Source organism: Bos indicus x Bos taurus, chromosome 2 (genome assembly GCF_003369695.1).
Source record: "Bos indicus x Bos taurus breed Angus x Brahman F1 hybrid chromosome 2, Bos_hybrid_MaternalHap_v2.0, whole genome shotgun sequence".
In the NCBI taxonomy this organism is placed as follows: domain Eukaryota; kingdom Metazoa; phylum Chordata; class Mammalia; order Artiodactyla; family Bovidae; genus Bos; species Bos indicus x Bos taurus.
The window spans coordinates 79,464,689-79,478,260 of NC_040077.1; the positions used below are offsets into that span (position 1 = coordinate 79,464,689).

A 13,572-nucleotide genomic window follows, 5' to 3' on the forward strand; every position below is an offset into this window, starting at 1 on the left:
TTCATGTCACTGGTTATAAAACAAGGCTAGCCTTTCTCTGCCTAAGTAGAGTACAGATGGCCACATGATAGAGGACACCCACATAGGCTGTGAGAAAGTCATGCTACGTTCTTCTGGAACAACTGTAACAATTAATACTCAAACCCACTGAACACATGAGAAATAGAACAACAGGCCACACACTTCTGAAGATGGAAAGACCAATAACCAAACTCAATGCTAATTTCACATGAATAAATAATAGTGAGCATGTACCGTTTTCAGAATGGTCCACCCAGGTGAAAGTTATTCCTCCAAGGTGGCTTTCACTGAATCTTAACAAAAAGGTCCCAGGCATTTTATCCTTTAGTAAGAGTCGTTCCTTTTCTTTGCTAACAAAGCCCATGATGTACCTAAAAACAGAACATGGCATAGTTTCATCTGATCAAAGACTATAATTTGTTGCATTCACAAAGAACAGACCTGAATTTAATATAATCAAAAGTCAATAATGCCTAAAATACTCTTATACAGATTAAATATCAATATGTGATAAAGAATGTAAGAAACTGCAACTATTTTCCATTCTATGACACTAAATATGCTTACAAAGGAAAGAAAAGAAAAAGTGACTACTGTAAACAAAGAAGCTATGAACAGTAGAGTGCATGCATCTTTTCAAGTTAGAGTTTTTGTCTTTTCTGAATATAAGCCCAGGAGTGGGAATGTTGGATCACAAGGCAGCTCTATTTTTATTTTTTAAAGAAATCTCCATACTGTTCTCCATAGTGGTTGCACCAATTTACAATCCCACCAACAGTGTACAAGGGTTCCCATTTTTCCACACCCTCTCCTATATTTATTATTTCTGTTCATAGTAGCACTGTGTACAACAGTCAAGATATGAAAGCAACATAAGTGTCCATCAACAGACAACAGGCTTAAGATGTAGTATAATATATATATATATCATATATATAAAACATATATATGATATATATATACAATGCAATCATAGCAATTTAAAAAATGAAATATTGCCATTTGCAGCAACATGGATGGATCTAGAGAATATCATACTAAGTGAAGTAAGTCAGGCAAACGCAAATATTATATGAATCACATATGTGCAATCTAAAAAATAATATAAATGCATTTATTTACAAAACAGAAACAGACTCACAGACATAGAAAACAAACTTATGGTTCCAAAGGGGGAAGTGGGGTGAGGGGAAGGATAAATTAGGATTTATGTTGGGATTAACATATACACACTACTGTATATGAAAGAGATAACCAACAAAGACCTATTGTATAGCACATGGAACTATATACAATATTTTGTAATAACATATACGGGAAAATAATCTAAAAAGGAATATATATGTACAACTAAATCACTGTGCTATACACCTGAAACTAACATGACGTAAATCAACTACACTTCAATTTTTAAAAAACTGACAGTATAAAAATAACTGAATGAATTCATAATGGAAAATATAATCTTCCATATTATTCCATGGAACTTACCCATCAATCCAAAGGGGAAGAATGTGTTTCTTAATTAGGTCTAAAATTGCTTCAAGCCAGGTCCAAAAGGTAAATGATTTACCAGGCAAGTGTTCCTATTGGAATAAACAAACATGTTAGGACAATAATTGTGCCAATAGTAATGTTGGTATGATAGTTCAAGTTGTGCTTTTTCCAGTGAAATATTTATTTTAAATGAGAAAACACGTTAGAGGTTTTTCTTAAAATAACCTTATCAAGGAAACCCTCAAAATCTCAAATTATGATAATGGAGGCTTAAAAAGGAACATTAAAAAAAAAATCTAAATGATGCTATCCTTTCCCCGTTTGTACCTTGCAGAACTTGGCCCAGGTGAGATGACCATCATTGTAGCTAGACTGGACTAGAATGAAAGAAAAGAATGAGATTGAGATTTTTATTAAATAATAAGACTCTTCAACTTGGTGCTCAATTTGGATTGCACTCCCCCAAGCATTTCCTAAGCACCTGCTATGGGTTTGCAGTGTATTCAATGCTAGAAACAGTAAAAATAAGATGTCATGAAAATTTTTATCCAGGAAAGAATTCTTTTCGATGGAGGAGCTAAAGATAGCCTTAGGAAGTGGGTGGGTGTCTAGAACCAGGCCTCCATGAATGGATAGGATATAAATTGTCAAGGAAGAGGCCACTCCAGTAGCAAGAGTAATGTAGGTTTAGGCAGAGTGGATATGAACAAGGCTTATATATGAGACCGTAAGAGCACCCTAATGTTGGTAAATAAACATGATAAAATAAATCTGTGAAAACAAGACTGCCAAGAGTCTTGAATATTATCATGAAAAGAATGAACTAGAGATCCATTTAGCAATAAGGAACCACCACTGACTGTTCTGATCCAGGGCAATGAAAAAAGAATTTCTGTCTAAAATTTAAGGAAATTATAAGAATAATTTGATGAAGATCTGAAAAAAATATGGCTGCTATTTATACTATATATTTAAAAGCTTTATTCACTCATTAACAAATATTTATTGAATGCCACTATTGTGGTTTATGAATTAAATAAGGATCAAAAACAATATTTATATTAAGTAAATTTTGTAATATTCCCAATTTATTTAAACATCAAGTGCTCAGATAGTAGATCCAAGGGCAACATGGCATCCCTTTTAAGTCAAGTTTAACCAAATCACACATGACTCACTACTGCTAATCAAATACATCTTTGGCTGTACTTTAACTAGAAATGTATACAAATTCAATTTTAACTCTTTTCTTGGTGCTAAATGTGTTCACCCTAGGTTTGTCAAAACATACATATCTTCTAAAATTCTTTTAGAAAAAACTTACACTGTAGTCACTATATGGAGTACCAACGACTATTTTGCAAACTTTAGACATAGCAGTCAAAACTGAAATTTTCCTGCTATGAAGAATTAACTATGATCAGGCACTTCCCTGGTGGCTCAGATGGTAAAGAATCTGCCTGCAATGCAGGAGACCCAGGGTTCCATCCCTGGGTTGGGAAGATCTGCTGGAGAAGGAAATGGCTACCCACTCCAGTATTCTTGCCTGGAGAAATCCATAAATAGAGGATACAGTCCATGGGATCCCAAAGAGTCACACATGACTCAGTGACTACCACTTTCACTTTGGGTAGTTTTTAAAATTTCAAATAAATTTCCTGACCCTGGGATCAGCTGTTTTCCAGTTGGTTAATAACCACTGTAATATTAATATGAAAGATCAAGGCAGCATTAAGGCTTCACAGTACATTCAGTGGAAATGGCATAAGAATATCCTAGAGACTGGAGTGCCAATAGAAAGGAAGGTACTTTAGAACTGAACAGTCCTGGCCTGCATCTTGTCCTTGCTACATACTAGCTGTGGCAAGTCATTTAACCTCTGAACTTAGCTATCCTCATGTATAGAATGGATAGAATAAAAAAATAGAATAATTAGTTATCCTCAATATTCTGCCTTAAGGAATTTCTGTGAGAAGGAAAATGTAGCATTTAGCCCTATATCCAGCAATATAGTAGGCACTCAATAAATTGTGGTGAGCATTATTATTATTAATAGTAATATCACCCTCATTCTTTAAAACTCTTGATTACCAGAAATAGGGGCAAGTCCTCCATATATGCCAGTTCTTACCTGTTAGCTTCTCGGCCAGCATGTTGAGCTGATCTGAGTTCAGGCCACGACCAACGTATGATGAAAACTGCCAGCTCATCACTTCCAGGAGTTGACTCAAAGTGGCAGATGGAGGATTATTAAAGAAAACCAAGTTCTGAAACAGAGTTGTATTGATGATTGTATGTATTAATCACACTGAATACATTGCAGCTCAATATATAGGATTCCTGATTAAACTCTTCAGGTTAACCTAAGTTAACAATACAGATCTATTGTCTCATCTCTGTTGTGCTTTTAAATTAAGATTGATTTTGTCTTTTCCTAAAGAGTTCCTGGTTCTTTGAGTCTAATGTAATATATGGTTCTATCTTATACCTGAAGAATCATTGGGCAGCTCTTTAACTTTCCCTGGACTATAGACTATCAGTCAACTCATACAAGTACTTAACACTGTCCAACAAATAATTAAACAGATACTCTCTTCTGAAATAATATTAATCTTTTAAAAAATATTTATTTTTGGCTGTGCTGGGTCTTCACTGCAGCTGTGCTGGGTCTTCATTGCAGCACGGGAGCTCTTAGTTGCTGCAAGTAGGCTTTCTCTATTTGTGGTGAACGGGGGCTACTCTCTAGTCGTGGCACACAGGCTTCAGTAGTTGTGGTGCACAGGCTCAGTTGCCTCAAAGCATATGGGATCTTAGTTCCCAGACCAGGGATCAATCCTGTGTCCCCTGCGTTGGCAGGTGGATTCTTAACCATTGGACCACTGGACCAGGGAAGTCCCCTGATATAATGTTAATCTTAAACAAAACTTGTATCATGATATTTAATTGGTTTATCATGGGTTAGTACAAGTTATACCTTGACCAGACAAAGCATCCCAAAGTACAAAAATAGTTAAGTCCCAGGCTAAGGAAGGGAATCCTATAATATGAACTCATAATTAACTTGGGACTCCTGTTTTAGGATGGTCTTTTCTAATATTGTTCTAGACAAGAGGATCTTTTGTATGATCAACTGCAAAAGATCAACTCTTTATAATAGCAACTGGGTCAACAATGGCAGAACAGAAGACTTCACCTCAGATTACTGGAAAGGAGAAGGTGAGAAAGCCAAGAAAGATATTTTAAGGAAGAAGGTGGGTGAGAAATTAAGAAATCCTTTGCAATATGGGGAGAAGGTCTTTGGCAAACATGACCAAGCTGGGCAGCAAGAAAAGGAACCAATTCAAGAGACTTCAGAAGGTGGGAATAAAAGAAGACATGGCATTCTGTAAGGAGTGAGAGATAGGAGAGGGAAGAGTAGAGAGAAAGAATTTCCTTGAACATGAAGATCGTATCTGGACAGATGACCAAAATGCATAGAACATAATTAAGGTCTAGGAGCTTAGGTTTTGAACCGGAATAGTTAAGAGAAGCTAGAGTTAGCTGTTATGCTGAACTCTGTAAGCTGGCTGTGCAAATATGTGTTAGGAGCTGTATATGAAATACATCTCCAGGTTCCTCATCTAAAACTAGAGCAGAATCTGAGATGCTAAAGCAGACATCTTTGGTGGCTTTCTCATAGAAGAAGGATGCTGAAGAAAGCTAAGGGTGGTGGCACTGCACTCTGAGGCTAGTCCATCTTCTTCCTATATCCTGGAATTGGATGAAACATTCTAAACGTGTAGTTTCTAATGGAGAATGACATTAAATCTCAGAAGTGTTGACTGTTATTGACTTTACAGACCAGGTAACTTTTCGGAAATATTCTAGAAATAACTTTGGGAGAAATATCAATAACCTCAGATATGCAGATGACACCACCCTTATGGCAGAAAGCAAAGAAGAACTAAAGCGCCTCTTGATGAAAGTGAAAGAGGAGAGTGAAAAAATTGGCTTAAAACTCAACATTCAGAAAACAATTTAAAATCATGGCATCTGGTCCCATCACTTCATGGCAAATAGATGGGGAAACAATGGAAACAGTGTCAAACTTTATTTTTTGGGGCTCCAAAATCACTGCAAATGAAAAGACACTTGCTCCTTGGAAGAAAAGCTATGACCAACCTAGACAACATATTAAAAAGCAGAGACATTACTTTGCCAACAAAGATTCATCTAGTCAAAGCTAAGGTTTTTCCAGTAGTCATGAAAAGATGTGAGAGTTCAACCATAAAGAAAGCTGAGCACCAAAGAATCGATACTTTTGAACTATAATGTTAGAGAAGACTCTTGAGAATCTTTTGGACTGCAAGGAGATCCAACCAGTCCATCCTAAAGGAAATCAGTCCTGAATATTCATTAGAAGAACTGATGCTAAAGCTGAAACTCCAATACTTTGGCCACTTGATGCAAAGAACTGACTCACTGGAAAAGACCCTGATGCTGGGAAAGATTGAAGGCAGGAGGAGAAGGGGATGACAGAGGATGAGATAGTTGAAAGGCATCACCAACTCAATGGACATGTATTAGTTTGAGTAAGCTCCGGGAGTTGGTGATAGACAGGGAAGCCTGGCGTACTGCGGCCCACGGGGTTGGGAAGAGTCAGACATGACTGAGTGACTGAACTGAACTTTTCTAGTGAGTTCTGTTCTTCTTACTGCAGGCAGAGAGGAAGCAAGGCACAGGACACTCTGCGCCTTCCTCTCTGCAGTTAATCTGACTCAGATGCAGGGCACCAGAGGATGAGAAGTTACAAGGCTGAGGCATTTTCTATGCTGTGTTTTTTTTAAGCACATTAGACAAAAGGGAGGGAATGCTTGGAGCTGACTCATTATGACTATTCCTACTTCTGGGATGTGAGGTAGAAAAATTCTTCCCTTTGGAAGGCACATTTGCTTTGCATCAAGAAGAAATAGTTATTTACATCTGATCTATTTTCGCTAGACCTTGGTGGTTTCCAGGACAACACACTGGGGTTTTGTTAAGAGAGAATGGAGGGAAATCCTGACTCATCTTTTTTGCCACACCCTTCCTTGATGGTCTTAATAGAAGCTCCTTTAAGAAGTGCTTCTACTCTCTACTTCCTTTGAAACTTGAGACCAATTTTTCATCCATATCTTAAATAACCACCAGATGGCATTAGAAGCCAATTTGAGCCTAGAATGGATTTAAATCTATAATCAACTTGAAAATCTGTAGTGTTGTTAGGTGAGATTGGTGAAAATGCTAGTCAATTTCAATTCAAATTCAAATAAGTATTTGAAACCAATTCTCAACCTTTGTGGAAGAGCCAGTGTGGAGAGGGTGTGGCCAGAAGTAGTTGAGGAGGTAAACATAGCAGTCAGACCTCAAATTTTGGAGAAGGGATTCTCCAGAGTCCAGTAAACAGAGCAACTGGATGGCCCTAGAACCCTCTGTGATGCACAGAGTTGGGAACTGACCAGACCTCAGAAATAAAGAACATCTGTCTGTCACTTCTGCTAGCCAGAACTCTCTCATGGTCCAAGTACATCAGAACATGTTATTTTAAATATGACACAAGGGAGGAATCACACAAATGAATATATGGAAGTTTTGAAATAAACAATCCACAAAGATATGCCAAAATTTATACACACACATATACACATACCTTTTGGGGCCCATGGGTTTTGTTGACCATAAAACAAACCAAATGGAATTAAAGGGGGAGAAACAAGAATAGGGTCTCTACCTGGGAATCGTTGGTTGACACATTGTACCAAATGATGGACGCCCAAGCATTAGGTAATTGACTGACGTTGGAAATCATCACCACAGGTAATGAGCAGGTCTGGTTTTTGTTTTTTTTAAAAACAGAAGGCACAGTTATTACAGGTAGTAGCATCTTACATTGATTTTATACTTGGATCTTTCCCCTAAAGGGCCATCTCAAGTCAACCCCACTCCTCCAATCCTGGTGTCTACACTGCTTTGGTACTAAAATGATTCATGAAGGCACTGGAACCATCTGAGCATACATGAGTCAAAGTACAGGGAGGAAAGAAGCAATAAAAATAGGGATCCTTTCAGAGTGCTTGGTCAGTCGGCTCCAATATCTTCCCTGATATTATGCAGATATTTTTACTTTCTTGTATCATGTTCTGCCTAAAATGTAACTAACTAGAGCTTGTATTGACTTAGCAACCTTCTTCTTAATAAGTTACATCAAATAATCTAATTTAAAATTTATCTCTGGAATGGATTAATATGTTCAAATTATTATCTAACATCTCATTAATATCAGTATCAGATATGGGGGTTTTAACTGTATAAGAGGGAGAGGTAAGTGACTTTGGAATACGAAACATTATGGGAGATAGAACTGCTGCTTCTATTGTCATAGCACTCAACTTAGTACTGTTGGTCTAACGTTTTCAACCTTATGGAACAAACAGGCTTCACAGACTAATCTGGGAAACTAATCAACTTACATTAGTCCCTTCGCATTAACAGAAGTTATATTGCTTGTAGACAGTGAAATGCCCACTTGAGGAACTTAACAGTTCATGGAAGCAGACATTTAGGGAAAAGGGATGAAGGAATCTCTGGAAAATTTTATAAATATGTTCACATTCATTAAGATAAAAGAGTGAAGGCAGAATGCTAAAATAATATATTCTACAAATAGAACCATATTCAGGTGTATGAAATTGTGTTCATTCATGCACTCATTCATTCATTTATTCAACAAATGTTGAGCATCTGTTATATGTCAGGCACTGTGCTGGGCACTGGTAATGGAAGGATAAAGGTGTGATATCCTGCCTTCAAGGAGCTCATTGTTAATTATGTTCAATTTAATTCCCCATTTCTTGATTCCTTCTTTGAGTTCAATGGTGACTGTTATCAGAGGATCAAAACAATCTGCTATTAATGTTCCTATTATTGGTCTTTGCTCATCACACTATAAATACCTTTCTTCTGAGGCAATTTTATGTACAAATTGAAATTTTGAAATCATACATGACATGGTTCAAGTATATTTATTTCTTTTTAAGCTTTCCACTGAGTATCCGTGACTCTGGGAATCCCAGAAAACAAACAAAATATACAGTCTCAGCAACAAATTATTCAATATGTATTGAATTATAATGACTGAGATTTTATCATTTATATATATATATATATATATATATATAATTTAAAAATTATTTTTTGGCCATACCACATAGCTTGTGAGATCTTAGCTCTTTGACCAGGAAACAAACCTGGGCCCTTGGCAATGAGAGTGTGGAGTCCTAACCACTGGACAACCAAGGAATTCCCTTATCATTTATATTTAATCAGAATAATATATGCTGACTAATGAGTGAATATTTGATAAACTGATTTCCTAAATTACAACAAAAATAATGAATAAGGAATGTACTAAAACCTAGAAAATATTGAGTTTTCATCTTCAAATACCAATTCCTGAAAATGTTATTAGTAAATACTAAATATTCTTTGAAACACCTACCTCCAAATCTATGGTCAGTCCATAGAGGCAGATCTGTGTCTCAAATGTTATGGAATGAAGCTCCTCAGTCACCATGTGACAGCCCTAAGGGGGAAAGAAATAAAGTGTTATCTTACAAATGCATATGCATGTGCGCTAAGTCGCTTCAGTCGTGACTCTCTGCCAGTCTATGGACTGTAGCCCACCAGGCTCCTCTGTCCATGGGATTCTCCAGGCAAGAATACTGGAGTGGGTCGCCATGCCCTCCTCCAGGGTATCTTCCCAACCCAGGGATTGAACCTGTGTCTCTTGTCTCCTGCATTGACAGGTAGGTTCTTTACCACTAGTGCCAACTGGGAAGCCTTCTACAAATATGTATAGTTGTTACCTATTATTAGATGTGCTTTTATAAAAACTAACAAATTCTTAAAGTATAAAGTATAAAATACCCTCAAACATCTTCTGTTATGGAACATTCCTTATTTTAAAAAGTTAAAGGATATACAGAGTTTGAGAACTCTTCCTTTCCACAAACAGAATGATATTGTCTCTAAAACAATGAATTTTCTAGCTTCAACAATTCCAGCATATTTTCATGAGTTGAAATCCAGATAAGTTGCTCTTTATTTTTACTTTTGGAAATTTGTCCTTTTGACTTATCAGCTATTAACAAAAGAAAGCCAGATGTGTGTAGCTATACCAAAAACAAAGTCAGTATCATAATGGATTTTTTAAAAGCAATATCAAACACGGTTAAACATGGTTAAGTGGGAAAACTATGTACTTTCCTTAGCTTCTTCCAGAAACTTCAATAAAAGTAACAACTGGGGTTTTGTTTACTTTCCAATAAAATAAAACTGTAACCTAGGTCTGGGAGTGAAAGCTAGGGGAGTGTGGAGCGAGGGTGGCAGTTAGGGGCTATGTGTTTCAGAACCAGGGGTGGAAGCATTGAGCCCCCCGAAGCTGGAGAGTGAGGGCTGAACAGGACAGGTAGTTACTAGTCTCAGCCTAGGCAATGAGGTTCCCAACTGCCCTGACCCTGGTGGGGTTTTGGTTAGTTAATACATCCAGTGCTTACATTACTATGATTATTAAAAAAATGTTAACAGCTGAACCATATAACAGTATGATTGCATTTCCATTCTTATATTATTTTTAGTTTTCCCTGGACTTATTAGTTGCCTCAGACTTTTTACTTAATCAATTTGTTTTATCTACCTGTTACTATTGTAACCCGAAACACTGAATATATTAAATAAACTAAATGCTATACAATAATATTGTAAAAATGGGTGAAATTCATATGTATGAAGAGCTGGTATTTAAGAGCCATAGCTTAATTTAAAAGAGATAACCATCAAGGACCTACTGTACAGAACAGGGAACTCTGCTCAATATTACATAACAACCTATACAGGAAAAGAATTTGAAAAAGAATAGATACATGTATATGTATAACTGAATCATTTTGCTGTACATCTGAAACTAACGCAACACTCAGGGATTGAATCCAGGTCCCCTGTATTGCAGGCAGATGCTTCTACCATCTGAGCCAGCAGGGAAGCCCCTAATCAATTATACTACAGTGTAGAATAAAAAGTTTTTTAAAAAGAGAGCCACAGCTTAATCTTTTTCTAGGAATAATTCAGAAGTATATAAACAAAAATATCAAGAAATATCAGTATGTTCTTAACATAATATTTAGAGCTCAAAAAGTGATCACCTCTGAGGAGTGGGTTTGGAGTGGGAAGGAGTGAGACAGAAATTGCTGTTTTTCCCAGGATGAAATCTGACAGAAACTTGCTATATGCCCAGAACCAGCAGTACTGTCATCATCTAAGAGCTTGTTAGAAAAACAGCCTCTCTGGCCTCTTTCCAGGCCTACTGAACCAGATTCTGCATTTTAACAAGAACCCCAGGTGGAATTTATGAGGCAATTATTCTCAATGTGATGTATCCACATTGTGTTTAGTCTCAAAAGGGATGTAGAAAAATTGGAGATGATATAGAAAGCTTAAACGATTTAAAAAATAAGTCCTGTGGGAACATATGAGCAGAAGTGGAATTATCTAGATTAGAAAAGTCAGGGTGGGGTTGTGGGTGGCTGAGTCAGCTCTGAAAGGGAGCTCTTGCTACTGAATATAGTTAATAACAAGCTGGAGTCCTTTTGTGTTAAATTTAAAAAAAAAAAAGTTCTAATATGATGATATGAATTACAACTACATGAGGAAGATTTTATTGATAATGTTGTTGCTGCTGCTGCTAAGTCACTTCAGTCTTGTGCGATCCCATAGACGGCAGCCCACCAGGCTCCCCCGTCCCTGGGATCCTCCAGGCAAGAACACTGGAGTGGGTTGCCATTTCCTTCTCCAATGCATGGAAGTGAAAAGTGAAAGTGAAGTTGCTCAGTCGTGTCTGACTCTTAGCGACCCCATGGACTGCAGCCTACCAGGAGGAATGTTAAAATAGAATTTGTTACTGAGAAGAAAATAGAAAATTAAAAACTCCTCTTTCCCTTGGGCCAGAGCATTGTGGTACCTTCCAGTGCCTGGAGGTGGTTAGATTGACTCAGTGAGACTGCTTCTTATGGATTAGTAGAAAGTTATGTTACTGAAAATTCTTTTGAAAATTCTCTTAGACCACCCCTAAAATTATTCCCAACACACCAAACAATCAGCCCCCTCCCCCAATTTACTTATTATGTAGAACTAAATTGTTCTTCCTTTGATTGACCATGAGATGAAATGGTCATGTTTAGGCACCAAGTTGAACAAAAACCACATTTTTTTTTTTTTTTTTAAAACAACAGAAACTCTCACTGCCTTCTGGGAGGAGGTATTTACACTATGCAAAGTGAGACAACAGAAGAATCCACAAGCCCATGTTCACTAACGGGTGCCACTCACATTCTCACTGAGTTCAGTGGTGGAAAGGATACAAGCCTGTGTTTGTAGATTTGAACAGAACATTCGAGAGGCTTGAGGCAAGCGCTCAGAGGGAGACCACATACCATATGTCTAAATATTTAGCCTTTATAAATCAAGTTAACAAACATTAAAATATGGGCTAGTCTCCTGCCTCAACAGCTAAGCTTTCACATGACCTAACTGGCCAGGTTTTAACTCCTCAAAGTCCTGCTGAAATATGCTGTCCTGGGGAGAGCATGACCTTCTGGGACCACTTCCCATCCTTCTTTCTTCTACCTCTGTGAGGGGCTGACCTGACGAGTGTGGCCCTGAGGCCTCTCCTCATGCCTGAAAATGTTTGCACTGATGGTTTCATCAGTGCTTGAGAGAGCAGACCTGGGTAAAAGGTCTGTACAGCCCTGAAAGTGGGCTTGAGGTCTTCTGGGCTGGGAATGCTGAAGCCCCGGGCTCTGGTGAGCACATGGCCTTGACTACCCAGACATCTCTCTCTGTAGGGAGGGCTACAGTGGGAGGACTGCCAAAGGGAGCCTTTGGATTTCTTATCCCTCCTTCATTCTAGTCTCTGTAGTTTAATTTGTTTAATTAAATGTGTGTGTATAATAATTCATCATCAATATAATTCCCTCACACCTTTGGGTTATGGCACTTGTGTGCTCAATGGTCCAAAGGGCAAGAGTCCCTCAAAGTGTGAGAAATCAGGGCTCTACAGAGCAGTGACACACAGGGTTGTCCATTAACTTTGGAAGAAGACGCTGTACTTAAATATTACTTTGTTGAACTGTAATGTGGATGGTGAGAGGTTTACATACAGATTCAAACTAATTTCCAGTGTTTGCTTTAAACTTCTGATGCAACCGTGAGGTACATTTAGAACGAAATCCAACAAAGAAGCTGACGTCAGCTTCAACATGTGTATCAACAATATACAGGACTGGAGGAGAGCAGCTCTGACAGAAGACAGTGTCATTAACTTTCCAAGCTTGCATGGCCACCAGTCATAGTCTTTATTATTTTATCAGTGCAGTCCAAGCTAGAGACACTATTCAATCTCACATTCCCAGGGTCCATTCCTTACAGACTGTGAAAATATCATAGATAAGATGGACCATTAATGTTTGTATTAAAAGCTATTTCAACCATCTGAGATTATTAATTTAAAATATCCATATTTATGATATTTATATTAATGACATTGATGATATAACTGGATTGAATGTATTGCACTTTTAAAGAAAAGCACCCACTGGATAATCTGCTAAGAAACTGAAAAACTGGCTAAACAACCTGACCAGGGCTCCACCTAGGAAAATATATGGAACCTAATGAAAGGTGTAGATGTCACCATTTTCTTTTTGTTACCTCTGTGCATGCATGCTAAGTCACTTCAGTCACGTCCAACTCTTTGCGACCCTATGGACTGTAGCCAGCCAAGCTCCTCTGTCCATAGGATTCTCCAGGCAAGAATACTGGAGTGGGTTGCCATGGCCTTTTCCAGAGGATCTTTGAACCCATGTCTCTTATGTCTCCTGCATTGGCAGGCAGGTTCTTTACCACTGCACCATCTGGGAAGTCCCCAATAGAGTAGGACATTGTTGTTTATCTTGCTCATCTCTTAACAAACCGTAATCTATG

General features: G+C 37.7%; 1 protein-coding gene across 2 annotated transcripts in view; it reads right to left on the reverse strand.

The window, feature by feature from the left end:
- Positions 1 to 13,572, reverse strand: part of STAT4 (signal transducer and activator of transcription 4) — a 104,015-nt gene that overhangs the window by 7,746 nt on the left and 82,697 nt on the right. For both annotated transcript variants that reach the window (XM_027563084.1, XM_027563074.1), the window contains exons 15-20: positions 9,035 to 9,118; positions 7,268 to 7,366; positions 3,650 to 3,785; positions 1,846 to 1,895; positions 1,513 to 1,607; positions 256 to 392 (exon numbers count right to left, since the gene is read on the reverse strand). In XM_027563084.1, the coding sequence (XP_027418885.1) occupies positions 256 to 392; positions 1,513 to 1,607; positions 1,846 to 1,895; positions 3,650 to 3,785; positions 7,268 to 7,366; positions 9,035 to 9,118 (601 nt within the window). The remainder of the gene's footprint in view (positions 1 to 255; positions 393 to 1,512; positions 1,608 to 1,845; positions 1,896 to 3,649; positions 3,786 to 7,267; positions 7,367 to 9,034; positions 9,119 to 13,572) is intronic.